We start from the raw sequence: 24,679 nt of genomic DNA, 5'->3' as shown, positions 1-24,679 counted from the left end.
AACAGTGTGGTGTTTTGTGTTCTTGCGCTGGTGTGTTTAGTTAACACTGGAAGCTCTTCACAGAGTTTACCATGTAAGGAGGCAGCCTGTAAAATGATACAAGTTTTTGTAGTCACTGCTAAAGACTTACAAACTTCACTCCTCTGCCGCTTGAAGTAAATTTAGCCTGAGATTTTTATTCCACAATGATTCAGTGCTTACCATACTAACAATAATCCTTAATGTCTCCAGACTCTGCCCATGTTTGTTGTTAACCTTCAGTCACAAAGTAATGAGATGCATCAGACATCATCCAGCTGGCCTAAGGGGTTACAAATTTGGATGAGGGCCACATACTGTACTAATTGCTTCTAATAAATTACATATTTCAGGAGGGACATCATGATTTTAATCATTTATTCTGCATCTTGTTTCCTTTGGAGAGAAGAGCAAGCAGGCACTAAACAAGAGGAGCATCTGAAATTCATGGCAGAAGCTAGAGAGAGCTCATTTAATATCAACCATCATTGAAAATACKAGAATTATGCATATCTCAAATCCCTGGGTCTGAACACTTTGGGAAAAGCCAGTGAGTTCTGGTTGTTTTAATAACTCAAACCAAAATAATGTCTTTGAATGTTCCTTAGATTTATAAATCTGTTTTAATCCCCTTTAAAATCTTGGGGCCTAGTTCAAGTAGAAGCCTTTGTTTTAATGAAAAGAAAAATACATTAACAAGGGAATTTAAAGCATGTATTTCCCAAAAGGTAGAGAGGGAAAACAGTCAAATGTATCTCTCGCTTGTGTGGGGAATGACYTCAATTGTGACTTGATGGCTCTTCATTGCAAAGGTGGGCCAGTGAACGCAGACAGCTATAAGAACTTCCTTTAAAACCTGCTGAAATTAGTAGGATCTCGATCTGATATAATCAGCCTCGTGCAGAGTGAACTAATTTCCTATTTCCCTGACCCCTGGCACATCCACGCCGTAGACTCACTGGTAATGAAATCCTCAAATCACTTGGGAACGTGCACTTCCTTCACAGGGGGAGACCTTGATGGTATTTAAATAGCCACTAGTATTAATAACAGTAGCTGTGGATAATGGGGGGATTTGGGACCTCCAGGGAGCAATGCAGGTTTGGGAACAGCTCGAGCTCTCTTCGTTAGTCTTCGTAAACCTTGCTTCCTGTCACTGTGTCTGCATTTTCTTCCCAGGATGAGCTGAGATACCAAACAAAACATGACYACCTAGGCCAAAAAAACCTGCCTCAGCACAAAACATGCCCTGGGAGGGCAAGCTGCAGTTGCAGCTCTGAGGCTCAAACATGCTCTTTTGATTTTCAAGTGGTAATGAGACACCAAGAAAGCACCATTACCTGGGCTAAGTGCAATCTGCTTCTGCCTTGGCATCCTGAGATGCCTTCACTTGGTCCCTCTCTGTCTGGGAGAGTTATCATCCCATTTTAGACTTCTCTGGCAAGGTGAGGGTAAAAAAAAATGAGACTCCAACAAGGTTCCTGTAACCCTTCCAGCAGAACAATGAAGGTATTTCTAAAGATGCTCCTTGTGCATTTATGGATGGATGGATCTTTGTGCTAATCCACTTTGAACATTACTTCAGAAAAGGATCAGAGGATTCTTCTTGGTTTTGTCATACAGGAAGCACATTAGATTTTCTCATTAAATATGAGAAAAAGGCCTTACACAATRAGAAGTGACTGGAAAGCACTGCCCCAGGTAAAACCATGACTATTCAAATTGAGAAGCATTCCTGTGGTTGTTTTTATGGTATTTTTCCTAGGGAAGTTCAAGCCAAACTTCACACATGAAGAAGAAGACTTTAAAGGATGAGAAAATTTGAAGTTCAGGTATAAAAGCATGAGTAACAGAAGAAAAGGTGATACAAAGAGGGGAACTAGAGGTGGTGAATCCTCAGTTAAGATTGGTGCTACTCATAGAAGAAACTGTGACAAGACATGAATCACAACATACAGAAAATACGATGGATTAGTTTGGTGCAATCTCCAGATACTGATTTCTGCCAATGTTGCATGCTACATAAGAGCATAGGATTAACAAACACTAGTCTGACAGTTTAGGAGAAGAAATATCTAYAAATGCAAAATGGAAAACCTCTTTGACATCCATTAGGTTTGGTAATATAATCCTAAGAAGCACACCATGCTGAGCTGTTATCTGGTTGGCTCCCTGAGTCCCTCTCCAGATTACAACTTGAATCAATAGCTCTCACATTGATTTTTCCAGCACAATATATTCCAGTAAAAAGAACARTGCTCTGAGATGAGTCAKCTATTTGCTCTGTCTGTAGGACCTTTGGTGTGTTTTTGTTTAGGAAAATCAAAGCAAGAGCCAAAGTATTGATATACGGAATAACAACATGCTTGTTGCACCAGGTTTGCTACAGCAGCCACAGCCTGGCTTTGAGCTAGAGCAAGCTGCTGTAACAATAGAATTAGAATMTTTGGGGATGATCTTACACAGATATTAGCACTGAATTTTAGTTTACTCAGTGCTATGGCAAATATGTTCATGTATTTGGAKATTTCATGTAAGATGTACTGTACTTCTGGTATTGTAACCAATCATCACCATTGGCTGATGTTGTTTCTGCTCTTTTCAACCATGCCAACAATTTCCCATTTTATATGAGTTTCTATAACCACAATATGCACATTCACTTCCTCTTTCTCTCTCCTGCTTCACCAGAATTTAGAAACCAGCAGTCTTTCTCACACCATTTCATAATTATTTCTAGAACCTTATAAAAACTGCACAAAAAATATTTTCAGCTACTTGGAGATCTGGTGTCAGGCTGAAGCAGACTCTTCCCATGGMTTCTCTTGATCCCTCTCTGCTGCAGGCACAGAGCAAAGCTCCTGTCATGGTCTCTCCTTTATCCCCAGCTCTCCACACATGACTGCTGTCTTGGCTTCCAGGCTCAGGCCACTGACTGCAAGCTTGGCTTATTTCTGGAAACTTTGAGTTAACAGCAACTTCAAACTACTAAAATTCCAGAGAGGTTAACTAATGAAAATATTTGTCCCTCTTGTCCACTGCATTTATTATCTCCAGCTTTAAATGTAAGGTACTGGATTAAAGTCTATATCACCTTCCACTAATAAAAGCCTTAGGTGGTATGGAGCAGACATAATTTTAGTTTTTTATTTTATTGTATGTTGAATAACATATTATGAATATAATGAGGGGAAAACAGTGTACAGGAAATATTTATGTATATACATACATACATACATATATATATATATATATATATATATGTATGCTCAAATTTGAGGAGGAGTGTGCAGTTGTGAAGCCTGTTACTCTGAAATACTGCAGAATAGTGTTATCTTCAACTGCTGTAAAATTAGAATATTTTAAATCATTACAAAACCTCTGTACTTCTCAGTAGATATGGCTTTGTGTATTTCACAGCACTGCGTATTTGATACTGTTACATGTTTGCCTCACAGTCCCTTAGTTAAGAAAAAAAACATTCATGTATTCATGAATGGGAGAGGGAGAAAGGGAGAACAATGAATTTTCCATTAGGAAATTTTTAAATTAAAAAGATGGCATTTGTGACAATAACATGGTAAATTGTAAAGATGGAGCCATCTTGTCTGTTTACAGGGAGGGTTATCAGCTTCCAAGGGTCCACTTGTCTGTCTGGGAGTACAGTGTAATTTGGGGTGCTCAGGTATGGACAAGAGGCATTTTGCACTCTGCTTTGTGCTGTTTACAAGATATTTCGGGTTAGTTGGGATCTATTTTAAATCACATGATCCTCTACTTTTCTACTGTTCCCTGAGAATTAAAATGATGTAGAAGCAAACTATGCCAGGCACTTCCCCAGGTCTCAGCAGGATGTTTTAAGTAGCACTGTGCAGGCTGCAGTTCCTGAGAGGAGACACGAGGACCTGTTTTACACAGCACTGCATTTGCACAGTGTTTAGTTTAGGCTTGTACAGCAAAATAATGCAGCAGCGAGATCAATAGGTATTATTGCTATCCATGCAGAGCATTTTCCTTCCAGAAAAGAATACTGTAATTGAACATAACAAGATTATTTCTAATATCCAGCACACAAACCTCAGCCCATTTTGACAAACAGATAGCCTTGTGTGGCAGCTGAGTGATATTGTTACTGTGGCTACAACAAGTGTGAGAGAACTGAAGCTACAGAATGAGATACAGAGGATTGGCTGATGTGGTCAATTACCTCATGACAGCGGCACTATTTCACACACAGCAAATCAGATATCCCACCTTTTCTGCCAGCTCATAAATTGTTTTAAGCAGACTAATGGAAGTTTACACATTCATTATCTATCAAAACACACCTGGCAGGATGRCCTTTAGTCTGTAGCCCGAAAATAATCCTGCCCTGACAAGTGTCAGTCAGAAGTGCTGGTGAATCCTTACAGATCTTGCTTCACTGACAGCACCATCATGTCAAATTCTGTTCAGAATTACTTAAGAAGCAAGGCCTAAATGTAGCTGTTCTGATCTTAGATTATATTCTGCTGCTTTTGTATGTATTCCTAAAAAGCACGTAAGCCCTCAAAATTTTTAACAAGACTTCTCATTTTCCCTTATCTTCCCAAGAAAGGCTTCACACTTGCTATGATCAGATACCCAGCCCACAGTTTTGGTTATTCTCCTTTTCACAGCTGCCTGGAAAGAGAGGCAGAATATGGGGGAGAAGTTTCAAAGAAGAAGCAGAGAATTTCATGGGGCTAGCACTAACAGAATTTACTTATTCAAGGAGCACTGTTCAAAGTTTGGCATTCAATTATTTGCTCTATCAAACGAATCAAAACATTAAAACTTTTTTGCGACTTCAGCAAGGTTCTGTGCTGAGGATAAAGAGATGGCCAACATCAGGCAGGAGCTCAGGTGTGGACAGTGACCTCAGTGTGAGGGCAGTGATGCCATGTGCCACTCGTGGGCAGAGCCACCTGCAGGGGTGGGAACAGGGCTGGACAGGGCAGGGCAGGACAGGGCAGGGCAGCACTCACACGGTACCTTTGAGCGCAGGAGGGGTGAAGACGCTCTGCTTCCTCTGCTTGGGAGACGCGCTCTGCGACTGTGGAGGGACAACACAGGGACAGGAATGAGTGGATGGGCACAGCCAGAGCTTTTGGTGCTCAGCAGCTCCGGGGCTTTCCCCACAGCTGCTTTCAGATGGGCACACACCCATCGAGAGCTTCTGAAAAAAAAATATACTGTGCACAGCTGATGCYAGCTCCTGGGCTTTTATGCATACATGACTAAGGTTAGACAGACAAAAACACGTGTTTAATGGACAACCTTTATGACCCYCCAGGCAAGGCTGACCCAACATTACTGAAAATTACCCTTCACTCTATAAAAATACTGTTAAACATAGAATTAGGATAGCCTGTACTTTCAAGAGTCTGTGTAATTGATTCTCACAAAYATTTACATAAATTAAAATAGTTGCATGGTTTACAATAACCATTATTCCAATTAAGTACAGTGTAATCAGTGATTATATGTATGGGTAAGGTAGCACTGAAATATGAATATATATATTTTAACATAATAAGTGGAAAATCCCTCCCCTGCACCTTTTCAATGTGTTCTTATTGCACATAAGATAATAATTTCAGCAGCCAATCACTCAGCTTTTAACTGAGCGTTAAATGTTGTATTTAGACATAGTTAAACTTTTTGTGGCCCCAAAATTACATCTGTGCACAAAAGACAAATTATTGAAAAATAATGGTAGTAAAATTACACATTGAGTGATAACTCAATAACCAATATAATTGGTATAATTATACCAATGTTCAGTTAGCAAAAACTAACTGGAGTACATTCGGTGCTAAAGCAGAGCAGCTTTTGCAAAATGAAAGTTGTTGTCAATATTATACCAACATGAAGTATTGTMTACATAAAAAGGACAATAAAGCTACATACAGTACACCCTTAGCTAGCTTTGGAAAACATAAGCGCCAGAATGCACTCCTAACCAAATGGTTAAGGAAAAGCTCTGTGTAGGCAACCTTTCTTTTCCCCCTCATTTCATCAATTTCTAATTGTAATGATGATGTTGCCTTTTCCAAAATACTTGCTAAAAATCCCTAATATATAGATGGTGTCCTTTAATCAGATCTATTTCTTCATGGAACTCTTGAGGGGGCTCTTAACAGAACCTCTTTCACACAAGTGGGGCTAATCCTTATCACATTCTGTGGATAGAATGATAACATTTATAAATAAAATATTGTCTTCTTTGGAAAGAGAAAGCTATTTATAAACACTATGGGATAGCTTGGTGAACCTCATGCCAGTAAGTCTTTATAAGTTTGTATTGGAGCTCAAATTTGGACCAATCAATACCTGCTGCTGTTATTTAAAGCGAGGCCTGCTGCTCTGAGCAGTGGGTGAAGGMGAAGGAGATCAGGGAAYTGGGGGAACTGTGCAAGGGGAGGTYAGAAAATGAGATTGGAGGAGACAACATTTAACTCCTGTGCAAACWACACCRCTGCACTGCAGGCTTGACAAGTGATGGAGAGAGCAGAGGAGTGTTTGCAATGCTTTGGTGGCCCCCCAGTGACCTGCAGATCCACAGCAGTGCTTGGAGACCTGGCAGGGTCACCTCGGGTTTCCTGTGCTTTGACAGGGCATGGCAGCAAGGCAGAGGGGCAGCTTTCCTCTCCCAGCTCCCTGCTGCAGGGGAACAGAGAGATGGCAGAACACACAACRCAGCTTTACACAGCCCTGGTTTGAAAAGGACAGTTCCTGAAAGRCTGTGTTACTGCAGATGGCATGACAATGTAAACAAAACTCAGGATAAAGTTTCCAAGGGTTTTTAACAACAGACCTATTTTAACAATAAATATATTTTTTTACAAAATCCCTTACCTCTGCCTGTGAGATATTTGTTCTCTTCTCGTCTTTTTCTAGAGAAAAAATACAGAAAGAGAAAAGTTAATACAGAAGTGTTTCTCAGTGCTAACACTTGTAACTCTGCCCTGAACAGATCTGTAAATATATGTCTGACAAAAGAATTAGATCTAGGCAGTATCATTTCATCTAACTTATTCTCTAGATATTGGCTGTTTGTGGTGTGCTGTGTTAGAGGGGGATGAGCCAACCCATGCAGCTGGATTGAATTTTCTATGGCATTCTTTAGCATTGTATCTCTGCATCTTGCAAACATTGACACACTGGATTTTTTTAATGTAAGYATCTCCCATTACCTCTCTCAGAAAGATATTCAAATCACTCATACTCAGGGTTAAAAAGTGTTGAAACCAGTGTTGATTACTAAAGTGTGATCCCCCAGATGCAGGATTAGACAGGACAATCAGGAAGCCAGTTTCCTGCCATTGACATTTGCRTGAACTTTGGTAAGGTCACTGACCTCCTCCTTGACTTCCCTACCTGTAAATAAGTACAGCAGTGTCTATTTCAGTGTAACAGTGTCTATTCAAGTCCATAAAACACTTTGGGGTATGAAGTCAGGCTGGTTAAATGGGTGATTATTTATATGCTTGCAGCATTTCTCATTGGTTGCACACCAACACACTYCAATGAGTCAACTTTGGACTTCTTTTTTAATAAAGGATACTGGATTTAGCTTAAAGTCTGAAATTTGAATAAATCAGGAACTTTCAGCAAAGAACAATGAAGAGCAAATTATGTCCCATTCCTTCCTGAAATCTAAATTTGCCCAGATTAAAAATAAATTTTTTAAACTCAAGCTGAGGCTTGCATAAGGAGCAAAAAATGCCACCAGCAGCTCTCTGTGTTTCAGGTCTTGATCCTAGGCTTGAGCCATGTGTGATCCTTACCTCAAGTAGGTTGGAGCAGCAGCTGGCAAAATAAACAGGATTTCAGGATTTTCTAAGTACTCTCAGACAAATAAATAAGCAATGAAGGGCTAGCTCCGTCTAAAGGGTATTTCCATGACTCCAGATACATACACAGATTTTCTGAAACAAAGCCTTAGATTTTTATGCAAAGTCACTTCTGAAAGCCCATCTGCCTGCAGAGACCCCTTTCAGCATCAGAGTTCTAAGCTTTAGCCTTTACCCAGGGCAAAATCTCACCCGCTTGCAGGGAAACCCACAAGTCYTGGTCCAACTCTGTTGCTGAAATAGGTTAAAGAAATCCCCAGGGGGGTTATCTCCCAAAAAGTTGATGAGCAGAGCTCTTTGAGTCTTTATTAGCACAGCCCTCCAGCCGTGCTGAGCTCAAAAGCTGAGCTCCCCCAGAGGTGTCCTTATTTGAAGTCAGAAAAGAACTGAGGCAGGAGGCTGGTGGTGGCTGGAATGAAACCTGCTTGGTGCTGCAGATCCCTTCTTTGTGGATCTCCACTGTCCGTGCTGGGGACAGTGGCTTTGTGGTGGTTTTAGAGTGAGATCAAAATTCATCTGCCTTGCKTCTCCCCCTGGATAATGTTAATGCACTCGGAGCAGCTATGCAAGAGGTGACCTTTTTTAAAAGAGTTGGCCTCTGAGATCACCCACGGGCTCTGCTGTGGTCTCATCCAGCAAAGGCTTATCTCATCCAGCTAAGTACCCTGCTTGCTTTCCCCTGGGCAAGAGCAAATGAAAGCCTTTTCTGTAGGGTTTCACTCAGGCACTGGAGAAACAGAACTGGTCAGAGGCCTGCTTTTACACAAAAGAAACTCAGTAAGGGGCTGGTATAATTGTTGGAGAAAGCTTCTTATAGAGAGTTTGGAATTTTCCTTGGGAAAGCACAGTTGAACAGATAAAAATCACAGGGGGTCGATAGGTTTGGRTTTGATTAGTTTTTGTCATAATGTCTAAATTTTGCCTTAAAAGTAATAAACACAGTAATCTTTAATTGCCCAAATTAGTGGGAATGGCCCATGAGGTGCATGCCTATAACAGGTTTTAGTTAAAGAATATTTTAAAGTCATGGTTTGGATCTGGAAGAAATGAGCCTAATGACAGACTTTAGGGACACAATGTTTAGTCTGGAGCCATCAAAAWGTACTTAATATTTATTTGCCGGAGTCCCAACTACACCTTGCCACATCAGCTAGCATCTCATTGCTTTTTACTAAACCACCAAGGTAAGAAAAGGAAAAAAATTTCCAAAAAGACAATCATAAAAAGTGCTTATGCARGTAATTGTTTGATTTTCACTTGCTGTTTTTTATTTGTCATAGTCTATCAATGAAAACTTGACTATGGKTTTTAGATGTCATTTCATTTAATGACAAAGAAATAAGCTGGCAAGCCCTCCTGGAGTGTGTATAAGTTTCTGAGAATATTCCCACTGCAGAAGCCTCTCCTTAGAGTCCCGTGAGCTGCTGCTGTGGTGGGCGTAGCTGGGAGAAAAAAAAGGGAATGCTGGAATGCTCCCCTCCTCATTGCAGTGCTGACAGAGGGAGCAGAGCTGCAGTGCTGCTGCATCTCACTCACTRATCAGCATCCAAATGACTGCCTGGCCCTTGAGGGAGCACTGATAACAAGATCTGTACAGCAAGCRTTAATGAAAACAGGGCAGAGAGGAATTTGCTGCACACACAGGCATTTGCATGCCTCTCTCTCCTGTCAGGCGCTTGCAGCTGAGGTGTGCAGTTTGGGAAAGGTCCCACATTGTGCTGAGAGCACTGTCACCAAGGAACCTCGTCATCACTGTGTCTCAGAGATCACAGCACAGCTTTTCCCAACTAGCTGCTGTCTGTAACCAGCCCTTTGTACGTCACTAAAATACTACGGGCCAAATGGATCTGCAGTTTGGACACTCAGTTTTTTCCCCAGGTAAATCAGTTATTTACTCAGTTCTGTATTTCCCATCTTCAGTATTCAAGTAGGCATTACTAGTACTGAGAGCAGGGGCTGCCATCTCTCTTGTTAGACCGAATCCTTCCTAAAGGTGCTCAAAGTCAGCCTCTAAAGGAAAAGAACAAYCATCCTTTCCCTCCTGCTGCCCACAACAGCATCTGCTCCACACAGTGTCTACATCTCTGATCACACACACAGACCTAAGGACCCACTTCAAACTGCACAGCCACAAGAAAAYGAAATAAAACCACCTTTCACAAATTACACAGATCAAATTTTCTTTAAAATATGCATTCTGGTAAACATAATCTATTTTGGAAGAAATTGGAGACATTACAAACCTCAAATGTCAATATGAATGTATTTGTTTACATCACATGAATCTCAGAAGGGAATTATAGTGCCTGATTCACCATCTTGTTATTCCAGCTTCATGCCAGACTCATGGAAATCAGTCTCATTTCACTGGCATTAAACTAGAATACAAGAGTGATGAATCAGGTCTGCAGCCTTACCACAGAGTAGTCATGAATTATTACAACAAGCACAAAAATCATCCTTCTCCTAAGAATTTTGTTCCAAATTTTTCATTCTGCTTCCCTAAAATACATGATAAAAATTAATATAAGAAAAATTATAAGTAAATCCCATAAATCAAATATAGCTTCCCAAAATAAATTTTGGAAGAGGATAAAAATTTAATTATTTTCTCCCTTCTTAAAAAAGACTACGTTTTCTGCCTGTTGTCTTGAAGCTGCATTTGTGTCTGACTTTGTGGTCTCCCAGCTGCTGCCAGCTCTGTAAGACTTTGTTTATCCTCATACTGTCCTGGCTTTGAGTGACCAGACATAAAACATGTGGGAAAAGCTGTCATGAAGAAAAAACTTCCATGTAGAATTTTCTGAAACAGAAGAGACCCTGTCCTGCTTCATGAGAGAGGTTCAGGTGAGCAAGGCACAGAGAACAGATTTCCTGACTTGAATTCCTGGATCTATGACATGGGGACAATTACAGACCTGGCAGGTCTTCCCAGAGAAGTAATCAACCCAGTGAGAAACACGCTTGAAGCAAACATTCTGTTGGGACATCTAATGTAAAGATTGGCTTTAATTCACAATATAAATAATGCCAGCCTTGAAGAYGTTTTCTTCTAATTGCTTTTTAAGCAGCACAAACCACGTCCTTGGTGAAGGAGATGGAGACAGCTTCCAGAGAACCACTGACTAAATAAGATTAACCAGAGGAGGTAAGTACTTTATTTTTTCTTCGGATCTCTCAGATGAGAAACTTTCTGGACCAAACAAAAATCTCTTACTAAATTACTAGGARTGACTCTGAACTAAACTTTTCACATAATTTGCCGCTGACCAATATGGACTTCTGGCATCAGAACTGTGAGGAACATCTGGCAGGAGCACCRAGTGTCACTGTGGGCAGAAGCTCTAGATTAGGGCTTGCCTCTGCATTGCTTTGAAGCTCCCTAAAATTTACTTGTTTCAAGATACCATTTATTAAACAGCAAAGTAGTTCTCTCTGTTTCCAGCATGACAGAGTTAAGCTCAGTTGGGAATCTGGAGGTGTCTGCTATGTCTGACCCTTAGAAAAGAGGAGCTCATCAGTGCCTGGTTCTGCTGGGTGTTAAGGTGGGGGTGGGGGAAGAGAAAAAAAGGCAAAATACTTTCTCATTTAATAAACTGGTTCTAGATTTGGTGCAACTGGGAAAGAACTTCAGCCACACATAAACTGCCTGTTAGTCAAAACTCTTGCTCAGTATCTAAACTAAGTAATAAGTCAGATCAATATTCACTGCATCATTGAAAGTTCAGGTTAATACATTCAAATAAGTGAAAATAAACGAGACAAACTGAAGAAAACTGCTGGGATTAGTGATGTGAAATTTAAAATCCTTGGTCTATTGGGAAAGTTTTTTGTGAACTCGGATCTCAAAATGAGCAAAATAAGATAAGATACATGAGGATCTATATATGAATTTTATGCACAGCTGCATAGAATGATTAAAATCTCCCATTTACATAGAAATACACATAAGCAAAAAATCCCTTATTCTTGCAGCAAATAAATGTGAACCAGGATGACAGTGATTTTCTGGTGTGAATCAGGGGGAATCAGGCAGCCGTCATTTCTGCATGCCCCAGTCAGTGCAGGACAACCAAAMTAAACTACAAGGAAACCTTAGAAAATTGGGCTTTCACAGAGATACAGAACAAGGCAAAAGACAAGGACTGCAAAGTAGACCTAAATTACAATGTACTGTYTCAAAGTTGTCCAGCCGTGTAGAACAAGAACTCACCTCCTTGTGAGGTTGCAGTGACATGAGCTCTATTCTGACACAAAAGCAGACGTCAATAAAGATTGCATCTTTGCTGTATGGACTAARGGCTGTTTCCACACTCACAGCATACTCTCACCTGGCCTGAAACTTGGCAGTGAAAGATACGACTCATGTGAAGGAAACAGAGGAGCAGTGGAGACAAAAAATGTTTTTGAGAGGTTAGAGGAAGGCCAGAGCTGTTGAGTGGCTGCTAGCAAATACTCAGAGAAATAAGTTCAGAGAAGAAACCTGAGTCTGAAATGAGTGTGCCCAAGTAAAACCGACTGCCAGACTACAAAATTTTTGTTAGTAATTGCTGCTGTTGAACCAAATGTTCCCAAAGCTCATACTCAAAAAACTTCCCGGGCAGCTTGCAATTATTTTGTACATTGACTAAGTCATACCAATGTTATTAGTTTATGGAGAGATTTAAAATGGTCATTAACTACTTTTAAATACAGAAGGAAGACAAGTACCTTGAGAAGGCAGCTACCCATTGGTAACACTGGATAGTATTAGGAAAGTRCTGCTTTCCATCTGCTTGCTTGCTTTAGGTTCAGTCTGTGTTCAAACAACTGAAGAGGCTGGAGATCTGAATATGATACTGAGGCAAAGATCATGAAGTAAAATCCATGATTGCCAGAAATATAGTACTCACAAATCCCCGGATATACATTTAAACCATTTACCAAAATAACTTCATGTGCAGGAATCACTGTGATGGAAAATGGCTCAGAATTGACCCACCGATCGCAATGTGTGTATCAGTGTTACAGCTGCAAATGTCATCACTGTGAGCGGCTCCTTGCTCAGCTGGGAGCTGTAGGAATATTCTAAACTCTTAAATAAAAACCAGCAGGAGCAGCCAAAWCCCCAAAAACAACCCCAGCCAAATGTTTCTTAGCATGCTATAGCTCATAAAATCATTAAAAAAATATCACGTCTGAATGTGTTTGCACATTCTGGAAAGCGACATTTGCCATGGGAGAAGAAAACACACAAAACAATAAAATTTTTCCTTAGCCAGTGATTATTTTTGCTGCCTTAGCAATTTCCTTCCTTTTGGAATAATACCTCAAGGATTTCAGTAAGAATGTGTCGTAAAGCCAGTCCTGGCCAGCTGCTTGTGGCTTGCTTGTGGTTAGAATGCACATGTAGAGAGCTCCTCACATGCATGGATCATCTTACACAGGAGTCGAGGCAGCTGCTAATAATAGCTCTTCTTGGGGGTTTACACCCTTTTCACAAAAAAGGAGATGCAAACAGCAGTTTTGTAAAGCCATTTTTAGGTTTTCCAAGCTTTCAAAGAGTCAGCAAAACAAGGTTCCATAATATCATTGTTGCCTTCAGCACAACTAGGTGGGCTGGAACAGACCAGGGCAATCACTGTTGGCTCAGAATAAGTCAGCTGTAATTTCCAAAGRCATTTTTCAGGATTTCTGCTAACCTCACTACATACCAGGCACAGAGGGGACCCTGGCTTTTGTTTGATACATCTCCATCTWCTGTGATTCCTGTGGAATGAGCTGTTCCTGACCCTCCTGTGGGATTTGCTGTTCACATTAAGTCCTAAGTCCCACCGCAGCACCAGCATTTCAGRAGGCTTGAAAGCACACTTTGGAACAGTAAAAGCCTGCTGCTGTCCACTGTATTTCAAAAACAGACACTGAAAAATTAATGTTGGTCAGGATCAAAAAAGATCATCCAGGTCACAATTCTTTAAAGTCTTGATTCTCCAGTAAAGCCATTTGAGAAAAAAAAGTGATTTTACATACAGACACAGGAATAGCGTTTTGAAGGGGAGAAGGAGAAAACAGAGCTCCTTCCAACAGACATGAAGCTGAATTTTACCYTAGAACTGCTTTGGTTACTGTAAAAAGAGACTCAGCTGATCCAACTGATCCTGTTTCCACCGGCTGATGGCAAAGGCAGCTCAGCCTCACAGGAAAGCAAAGCTCAGCTCTGCACCTCCCTGCGCTCTTACTGAGTTTCTGCAGCCTTCTCGAGTAGGCAAAACCTTTCAGGATTGATACATTCWGTTTGTTTAGTTTCTGTGAGCTTTAGGCCCAGATTCATTAAATTCCCACTTCTGATGTATTTTTGAAGTGAAGTTTTGACTTCAGTTATGCCATATAAAGAGTTAAATTTTGTCTGTAAAAGCTCAATWAATGGGCTACCTTGACTGATGCTTTAAGTGCAACCCCTTCCCAATATTCTGAACATAATGAGGTTAGTGCTAAAAGCTGGATTCTGTCTCATCTATCTGCATTATCTATTTATTCCGCACACGTCACCATGGTAAATGAGTGCTGCATTAAGTACGGAATAGCAGAGGTCAGAAAAACCCTGTGCTGTGTTCTTTTCCCCTCAGCAAGGCTGAAACATCTATTAATGGATTTTCATTTATTACCTGATGTGAACTAAAAAAACATATTGAAAGTATCAGTATAGCACATTATTGAAGGTTGATTTTAACATAATCTCAAAACAAATTATCTTTACATTCTTATTCAAAATCTTTTGTCTTATAATGTTTAAATGGACCTAATTTCAAATATTTTTGGAATATTTTTATCATGTAATACTCCCCTCCCCCCRAAAATACAAATAGAATCTTTGTCACAGCCTAAACTAATATTTTGATCCAAATTATTTTTTTAGAATGCCATCAGCACCCTAAACTCGATGCTCATGTAGTTATATTAAATACAGCTGAAGTATTTTGACTGTAAGAAGTAATTACATCTGGACACTTCATTTTTTTTTTTTTTTTTTTTTTACTAGAAAACTCACCATCTATTCAGAATTCTCAGCAAAACAAGCTATATGAGGTGCGTGAGTATTTGGTACAGTGCGAACCCTTTTAAGGGCTCCTTAGCAAAATATTAATGTTATGAATGCAATAAAGTTTGAAGCTGTCCAGCTAACTTCCTCCCCAGGTCAGGCTGTCATTCCCCAGCCAGGGCACGGCTCTGCCATGCTATACACTCAGAGGTGATAACAAATGTCAACATGCCAAGAGCTTATCAGTCCTGACACTGAATGATCAAGCAGCTGGAGAGCTGTAACATGAAGCCATGTATATTCAAAATGATTTGCAAATAATCTCCTGGGGTGGAAGAAGGCTGTTTCTATGGTGCTTTTGYATAAGGAACAAGAAAACAGATGAAGAGTACAAGGTTCAGCTCTAAAAACACCTCATTCAATTTCAGATAGTTCCACGGACATTGACCCTTCCAACACAAAACCAGTGGGAGGCAGGGCGCAGGAGGAACAAGTAGAATCATGGTACACAGTAGGAGTTTACTGCACTGAYAAATAAAAAAGTATTTAAATTCATCTCTTGGGTATTCAAGGCTGGAACAAGAGGAATGGATTAGTGCAATTCCACCCATACCAGAGCGAGAAAATCTTGTGGAGTTTTGGCTTTATGTCCTCAGCTGCACCACTTTTCTGATGTAGGCACAAACCTGAGTGCTGATTGTGAATATCCAACCTCTATTTCCATCCACCAGAGCTTTCTCAGGCAGTGTTTGCACCCTGGACTGCCTCATCTCCTGGAGGGATGGGAGGCTCTGGTGAATACTGTGACTCATTCTTGTTTTGACAAAGTTTACTCACTGCAGCCAACTAGAAAAAGCAACCAAGTTCATAGGGTGTGATGTAAAATGTACCTGTATAGTCAGTCAACAAACACTGAAAATGAAGGAAGAGTGGATAAAAAGAAACATAAAAAATTCAGTAAAACAGGTGAATTTTGACCATGTTATACCATGCATAACAGCTTTTTGTTTTGACAGGCTCTGTAGGAGTAGAGTAGACYCCTCACTGTTTTACTGACTAGAGAGACAGTCCAGACTCCATTTGGGCACTATATGAAATATGGACATTTTCATGATTGATGCAAAAAATTCCCTCCCTTTCTTTTTAAATTAATTGTTTCTTTTTGAAGCCTGTGARCCATTCCTTCTGGGCTGCATATAGAACGGCTCAAGCACAGGTTCTTGGCTTTTCTTTTTTTTTCTTCTTTTTTCTAAGTGCTTGAGCTTTTCTTTTGGTTTTCACGGAGTCTGTACTCACACTGCGTATGTGTGAGAAACTTTCACTGAGCCTTGTACCAGGGACTTTGATGAACCTAAACTGCAGAATAAATTCAGAGAAACCCAAATGAAAGAGCATGTCAGCACAGTGTATATAGGTAAGAAAAAGGGATGCTTTTTGCCACCGAACATTTGCAGTCATACAGCAGGATATTTTCAGGCACAGACATTTTCCTCTCTGTTCTGGAATCCCTATCACCTGTCAGGTCTTATTACACAATGTTTACTTTATATATTTCATTGTTTCACTGTGTCAGACAGTCCCTTCCAGCACAGGCTGAAAGAACACCAAGCTCCTCGCTGCCCTGACAAGAAGTGCCTGATCTCAGAACATCCTGATGCCCCTGGGAATGTTCTCTGGGCTGTACCAGTCCTCTCCTGTGAGTGGACAAGAAAGTTTTTCATTGCTTACTGAAATACATCCACAGACTCCCAGACTGGTATAAAAAAAGAYAGAATTCTTAAATGGCAAATACATTTAGCATATAGAAAGACCTTGAACTAGTTTGAAAAAAAAATACAGTTAATGAGTTTTTATTAACATACTGCTCTTCTGAATGCTCTATTACCACATTAGAAGACCAAATTTGCAATTGAAACAGCTGCTATTTGGCTTACTCACTCTCTAGTTCTCAATGTTCTTACTCTAGGACCAAAGTAAGCAGCATACCCTACCAGAATCTCAACCTTTSATCAGAAAAACCTATCACTTTCCATGAACTCTGAGACCAAGAGTTTTCTGCTGAGATTCTTCCCTGAGAAAGCACAGCAGAACTGCTCGACAATGCCCAGAAACACCTGCCTCTTGTTAAGCAGATCTTTTTTTTTTTTTTTTTTTAATCTCAGTTTTTTTTGTCTTGGAAAAAAATTAAGATCATTAGATCTAAAGCCAAACATAGTCACCTAGAAGTATCATCCAACTAATATTAGTCACAAACATTAACGCTGGGCAAATCAACTCACATTRATCCCCTCAAGAATGTGCCGCTGGTACAGTTTGCATCAGCACAAAAGCACATCTGTCTGTGGTAATGAGATTTACTGTGCAGGGAAAGGCTGGGAGTGTCTAAAACCAATTTAGCATAAAAACCTCAACTACTTTGGGTTGTCATGGAATTGACAAAGGTCTAAGGGCAGATTTTCCTCCCACCACCCACCTGGCTCTGCTTGCTGCTGCACTAAATACCAAAGCTGCCCATGAGGCATCTCAGCAGAGCTCTGGGGAAGTGGCAGGAATTGAAAAGCTGAAAGGAATTAATCCTTTCTGGGTAACCAAAAATCAGCTAGGAATGAGAAAGCAAAACCGCTAATTTCCCTGTCTGGAGACATGTACACCTTGCTTTTCTTCAGGTTACAATTTCCAGCATTCAGTAAGCTCAGTAATACTGAGTTATACTGGGAATATATGTTTTATATTGCTTTTGCAGTGATAAGATACCCATTGTGCTTTAAAGTGAGATTTGCAAAGCACGAAAAGGCAGCTTGTCCCGTCCCGCTTGAAAAGAGGGAGTCGGGGAGGATTCTTTTAATTGATTTCTTGGACAAAAAATAAAGTGCAAACACGGCAATATTATATCTGAGAACTGTTTATTGATAAAGAAGGGTAAGTGYTCCTGTTTTCCCACCCATCCRGGCATTGCCCCACCAGCAATGAGGGCAGGGGGTTGCAGAGCAGCAGGGGAAGCTGTGCCAGTCTGTGCCATGAGTGACTGCTGCCAGGCAAAACCTCCCGAGGGACAGAGCTCCCAGCACACAACACATGTTGAGGCATAAATAAAAATCAGATTGGGCTCTCTCACAGCTCTATTTCCAAACACTGAGTAACATTTACATTACAAGCAAGGAAGTCAAAACAGGCAACAAAGCAGGAAGCGGGGCTGGAAACAGCAAATACATAGAAAATTCAGATACACAGAAGTTTATCCTACTGTTTACCCATATCCTAATGCTTCAAGAAGACTGAACACTTTGACATAAGTTGAACAGCCTTTGCCAGCCAGACTGTTTGATGTTGTGTTGGCCCTGTGACAAAGCCAGTCTGTACAGGGAGGTTGGCATTGTTTCCTGATCAAAGCCAACCCTAATGGTATTAAACCTGAGTTGTAGTCTGACAGACTTTCTTCCCTCAGCTATCAATTCTCTACTTTGCCACCAGCTTTTTCTTGAGCTGCTGCATTATGATATTCTGCTAGTTTAAACCATGCTCAGACTTCCATTTCAGATAATAAGAATTGATATTCCCATATTTTCTGTTATGCTGGGTAAGAAGACAGGAGATTGTGAGTACACAGAGACTGTTGCTTGTGGTGGTGGTATTCAGCTTCTGTTGACTCCAATTATATTGCAAGAAAAAAAGGAAGCAGGAAAGCTTTAACAATTTTTGATTCAACTCTTGTGTAGCACAATAGTTAAATATGTCTTTAAGACTAATCATGTGCTTGTGTTCCTTTCATAAAAGGCAGACWTAGAGCAATGGTGGCTATAGCAGGATGGGAGTGGGTTACCCCAGTAACCCATGCACAGGATGAGATGCTGCCCATTTGTGTGGTTCTGCCACCTTATATTTGTCTTTGCCTTCACAGATAGTAAAAGAGTCTTATAATTTCAGATAAAAGTAAAACTGATTASATGTTACGAAATCAAACATCAGATGCTCAGAAAATAACAGCTCCACTAATGGCAACTGAAGCACAGTAGATTTTAGCAACTTCATAATTCAAGCCTCAGTTTGCTAGTGCTAGTTTCTCTGTTCAGATGTGACATAACCCATCTAAGAGCACTTTACAGTGAACTTACAGAAAGAGTTAAGGCTTATTCATTGCTGTGCTGCTTCACAAGCTCATATTGTCCGCTACAATCACTGTTGCTGCTCCAATTCAAATTTCTCTTTTGTTGACTGTGATTGCAGTTATGTATGATGCCAATGGGAGTGAATGATGCTGCAGGATGGATATGAGCTCCTGTAGTCACATTTTTCACCTGCCTTGAGATCATTCAGAGTGGTCTAACACTGTCTGCTTGGAAGCAAGGAAGTCAGGCAGACTCTTCTTACAGTTTGTGAGTAGCTGTCAATGGTTTAAAAAGACTTAGCCTTAGTAGGTAAGTTCCATCTTCACTTTGTAGCACAATTGACCTGACCCAAATAGGTGAAGACATATCCCTGTCAAAGCTGTAGCAGTCATCAGGGATGGATGAAAAGGCTCAGTAGAAAACAACTTCAAGATCTTTTTACAGAAAATCTCAAGCTGAATTTATGATGAAGTTCTGAAATGTCCAAACATATTTTATTGCCTTCTGGTTTCCAGATGGGTCTGCATCCAGAACACAAGAATACCACAAAAATGCTACTTTTTCCCCTGCTGCAATCAGAAGCAGCTGTAACAGAAGGCTATAGAAAAGTCTGATTCTTAGAGTATGCTTGTCTCTGTTTTTCAAAAAAAGAGATGTTTAGGTAATTTGAGTAAACTTTGCAGGGGCATCCAAACATTTGGAATTGCATTAGGACATTTCAAACTTTTGGAAGCATATCCTTCACAAGCTCTTTGCTCTTAATAAGGGCAGTGGAATACTCCAGCAGGTAAAATTCAAGAGACAGTATTCTCATTTAGTCCAGCTCTAATAAAAAAGGTGGACATGACAGTGTCAAACTCTCCCATTCATGCAGGTAATCACACTTGTAAAGCAATTTGTTGGAGTGTCAAGTTAAAACCCTTAATATTTTTTTTTATTAACTGCATGCATTTTCAGTGATGAATTTAGTATTTTTGGAGACAAGTTTTATTTAGCAGCCCCCTGAATTCTATGCAAAATCCAATAACTGATGAACATTTTGCGATTTAATCAACAAGGTATCAAGAGGCCCCAGGACCAGCTGACTCTGAAAGCAGAAGGCATACAACAGTCTCAGAACCTTGCAAGATGAAGACCAAAAAGATTTTTTTCAGTATTTGCACTTCCATTTGCACAAACCCATTTTCTGMCTTTCCAGTCCTTGTTTTCAGCAGGTTTACACAGCTAAATGCACACATCGTGTTCAAAACACTCGCCCATATTGAGCAAATGACAGCCTATGGAAATCTGCATGCAGGGGCTCATGCATGAACCTCATGGTGAAGGGCAGGAAAATAAAGCTGCTTTTAAAGTTTTTTTTTTTTCATCTGACTTTGTAAAAGTAAAATTTAAAAATGGGACAAGGTTATAATTTAGCCAGATAATGAATTCATTAATATGAGCTCCCAGTATCTAGAAAAGATGAGTAATATCTAAATAAACAAATCTAAATAAGTGAAGACAAATACTAACTCATGGGCTTATATGGAAGTTGGCAATCCTGACTCATAATGAAAATGATTTATTTAAAGACTTACTATGAACATTGCAGGAAAGGTGATAACAGACATGCACCACTTTGTTTACWGTAAAATTTCCTGTAAATTAAAGAGTTCTTATTCTTTGTTTGGTTTTGATTTGGTATTGTACCAAGTATCTGTTTATAAAAGGAAATATGACGGTACAAAGTGTACAAAGTGAATTGAAAAAGAGATTAACAGTCAAGGTGAATTTGCTTTAAATTAAATCCTAGCAACATAGACAGTGGAGATCCCATTAARGTAAGGAAAGCCATCCAAGGCAGATCTTTCATGCACCCTTTCTGAGTGCTGAACTACCCGGAATTCAAGACAGAAAGCGACTCTCCAAAAAAACATAAAAAACAAAGATTCAGGTGACTGAGAGATATGGTAGGAAAACAAATGTTGCAAGCACAACAAAAGAAAAGTTTGATATAAAGTAGGCACTGTGTTCCAAGGAATTAAGTTYTGAGGATTTTCCCCTTTTTGTGGAGTTTTTTGTTTATAACACTCCCTAAACAGCTTATTAAGGAATCTTTCTGAAGTCATATTTATATGACAAAGTATGTCACAACCTCAAATCATCCCATCCCACAGAAAATCTTCTGTGGGGACACTTGGATAATGCATTCRCAGTTGAAAAGGAATAATGAAAATACAAGTTATATGTTTCATCAGAAAACTAGAAGAGAATTTGTTTGGTGGAAGCAACTCCTTGGGTTGATTTAGCCCTGGAGCCTCCCTGATATATCTAGGGATTGGAATTCATGAGTCTCCAAAGTCTCCACCCAGGGAAAGAAAACGTTTGTGGATGGAAGTGCTGGATCTGGGTCGTATTAATTCCCCTTGCAYGTATAACCAAGATTTACATGGAGGATGAAATGGTGAAGTTAATGACATTGTCTGAAGGCCAGGAATTACCTGTGTTCACGGGATTTACTCCAAACAGTCTTAAGATCCATTATATGATATTTATTGCTACAAAATTACTGTGGGATTTTGAAAATMATGTTGTTAATCCAACCAGCCTGCAGGCAATCCTGTGCACACAAGTTCAGTGGTTTAGAAGGTGTGTTAGCACTTACCTGGGGGCATGTGTTCATTCATGATGACGAGTGATGCTGGCGTGGGCCTTCTTTTCCTGATCTGTAACAGATACAAGCCAAGGAGAGTCAATAGGACCCAACAATTGCCACACACACAAAGCAAAGCAAAAAAAAAAAATCTGTCTGTGTCCTCCTGAGTATAGACCAGGCAAATTTAAAGAGGAAACTATTTAAAGAACAGCAGCGCTTCACTYTCTTACCGACAGCTTGTCTGGTCTGACAGCAGTCAGGGTCATGCTGCTGCTTGTTCAKGGAGAACAAAGGCACGGGGAGAGCTGTCCAAAATACCTTTAGGATTTGTAATCATCTTGACTTCAGGTTTTGGATATGTATTTCTGAAAAATATCAGTCATATCTTAAAATACTGGCATTTGGCTTTGCATCAGGAAGATGATTACAGTGGTTTGTAAGCTTGTATATGCAGGTTCCTACAACTGTCATAGCTCTCATAAGAAATAATAATATTTTGCAAGAGCATTTCAGAGTTGATATTGCATGCATGCCTTCCAATGAACTTGTATTTCTAAACTGTGGTCAGAAGTCTTACTACTGTTCTTTGACTAAAAATACTTACTCCAGTAATACAGTAATACAGCAGATTTACATACCAGTATATAGTCCTGAATTATATACAATTCATCTTCTCCAGAGTTTATCTGGGTAACTACTTTTGTTCCATTAATGTGGCTGAACTGCGTGGTATTGGACTACCYTCCTATAATGCACACATTTGTATTGAAAGCTTTGTGTTGCTCCACTAAAGCCTCCAGGCTTGATATTCTATTGAATTTAAGAGAGGGACCAGGAGCATTTAAGCTAGAAACCATTCTGACACAAAACCTCAATGTCAGTGCGTTTGTTCTCTTTTATTTGCTGAGCCAACATCTGCACTTAGCTGGGTTCAGATTTTGCTTTCAGAGGTGTAAATGGAAAATTACATCATCAGGGTTAATGGGTTTATTCCAGATTAGCGTAACTGTAGCTGACTGTAGATTTTACTATTTTAATTTCATCACACACCCACAGTGAAATTGTATAGCACTTGGAATCAAAGTCACAACACAAAAAAAAGAAAAAGGACTGTCCATAAATACCGGGCAGAAAATGGGCTACAGCATTTCAAAAGCAATGGGAATTCCAGGAAATCCAGGAAATCCTAATCCTATASTTCTCACAGGTTTCAGAAAAAATACCAGAACTGACGCATGAATTCATTGCAGAGCTGTTCTGCAAGGCACAGGCATCTCGCAGCTCAGGAGTGCCTATGGATAAAATGAGGACCCGCAGCAATTCTTTTCTGCACCCTTCTAATATTTCACATTCAATGGTCACTCACAACTCATCATTTTCTGGCAAAGGTTCCTGCCTTTTAAGAGACACAGCATCAAAATATTCAGGAAACTAGATACCTGTCCTRAAGGTGCAAATAATTTTACAGCTGATGGTATGGAACCGTCAAGGTTATAATATTCCCCTGATATCATCTAAAATGAGACTTACCCAAATAAAAGCAAATGTTGAGAAGRACTTGCACTGAGAGAAATATACTGGGTCACCTAATTAAGATTTATCCAGTTTTCTCACAGGACTCCCTGTGACCCTTTTTTTCTGCGCATCAACTCATATCTATACACTGTAATAGATATCTTTCCCTCCTTAGATGTCTGTACTGATAYATATACCTCAGTACAGTATAGATATAGATATATATATTATTATGTGTATCTTTAGGGAGTGAGTCAAAACCTAAAATAGCACACATATAATTCCAATGAGGAAATAAGTAAGGCATATTTCCATATGCATATATTTTTCAGACATGCTGTGTTGGTTTTGCTTGGCAAAACACTGTAAGGACAAAACACTGTAAGGATGACATAAAAACTGTATTAAATAATGAGAAATACAGGAAGTCATTGAAGTGATGACTGTTGTGCAAAACAGTAATTGTATTTTCTCATGTTAAAATGAATGGTAAATAAGYTGTCCCAAATATTCTTCCCAATATTTGCACTAGATAACAATTATCAGCATGATGATTTGCTTTATGTGCATGCAATATACTTGTGTTGATTTACTGAGAATGAATTCATTGAGTGCATTCGTGKGAAGTGTAAGTATCAGGGTACAAGTGCAGTTACAGAAAAAGCACAACAAATATGTACTAATAGACCTGCCCAAGGTAAAGAAGCCTTATTCTGGCTAGAGGACCTATCCTTCTCCCTCTTTAGGCATATCCAACATCTCTATAACCTCCAGAGTATTTAATCTACAGTCGCACTAATAGAAGCCAGAAAAGCCTTTAGGCCACAAGGATCACCTGTTCTCACCCACACCTTGCCCCCATTCCTACCCCATTCCCTCCAAACAGTAAAGGAAACTCATCCTCTTACCTGCTCAGCTGCCTCGGGATCTATTTGGCTCTGGAACAGGGGCACAGCAAACTGTATTTTTTTGGGGCTGTTGGGCTCCATGGTGCTGCTGAGGTGAGTCAGACGAGAGCAGAGCCTGGAGCTGGAGTCTGGGTCTGTGCCTGTGCCCCGGCGCCGTCCCCACAGCCAGGCTGAGAGCTCCTCAGGAACAGCTGTAACTCCTGATTTAGCACGGGAATCTGCGGGAGCCGAGCAACTCCCTTATTCCACATCCACAGAGATGCCACTGCCTTGGCTATTTGCTTTATTTTTCCCCCCTCTCCCCTCTCTTCAGCAGCCCTTCAGATCCTCTCAGCAGAAAGCTGAAAGGAACAATAAGCTAATTGTGTACCAGTTCACTTCTACATATGCCAAGCATTCACTCAGAAGCTAATTGAAAATGCAATACTAGCATTGCATGGCCTGGAGCCTTGGGATTTGAAAAAGAGGATCTCTCCACTGTATATTACTAACTGGCTGCTCAGAAGTGCAATGCAAGCTCCCTCTGAGTATTGCTGATGGGCTCTTAATTATTGATGAGCACAAATCAGGAAGTTTTCAGATTTTGGGGGTGGAGGCAGCAG

General features: G+C 40.1%; 1 protein-coding gene across 1 annotated transcript in view; it reads right to left on the bottom strand.

The window, feature by feature from the left end:
• PPP1R1C (protein phosphatase 1 regulatory inhibitor subunit 1C) overlaps window positions 1–24,679 on the bottom strand; it is a 42,970-nt gene extending 18,291 nt beyond the window's left edge. Inside the window, 5 exon segments of the mRNA XM_057363750.1 lie at window positions 5,032–5,092; window positions 6,898–6,935; window positions 21,664–21,724; window positions 24,078–24,212; window positions 24,215–24,679. Of these exon segments, the coding sequence (XP_057219733.1) occupies window positions 5,032–5,092; window positions 6,898–6,935; window positions 21,664–21,724; window positions 24,078–24,212; window positions 24,215–24,328 (409 nt within the window). The 5' untranslated portion in view covers window positions 24,329–24,679.

Source organism: Malurus melanocephalus, unplaced genomic scaffold (assembly GCF_030028575.1).
Source record: "Malurus melanocephalus ecotype Western Australia unplaced genomic scaffold, MMel_1.1 scaffold_30, whole genome shotgun sequence".
Lineage (NCBI taxonomy): Eukaryota > Metazoa > Chordata > Aves > Passeriformes > Maluridae > Malurus > Malurus melanocephalus.
This window is presented reverse-complemented; position numbering and strand designations above follow the sequence as displayed.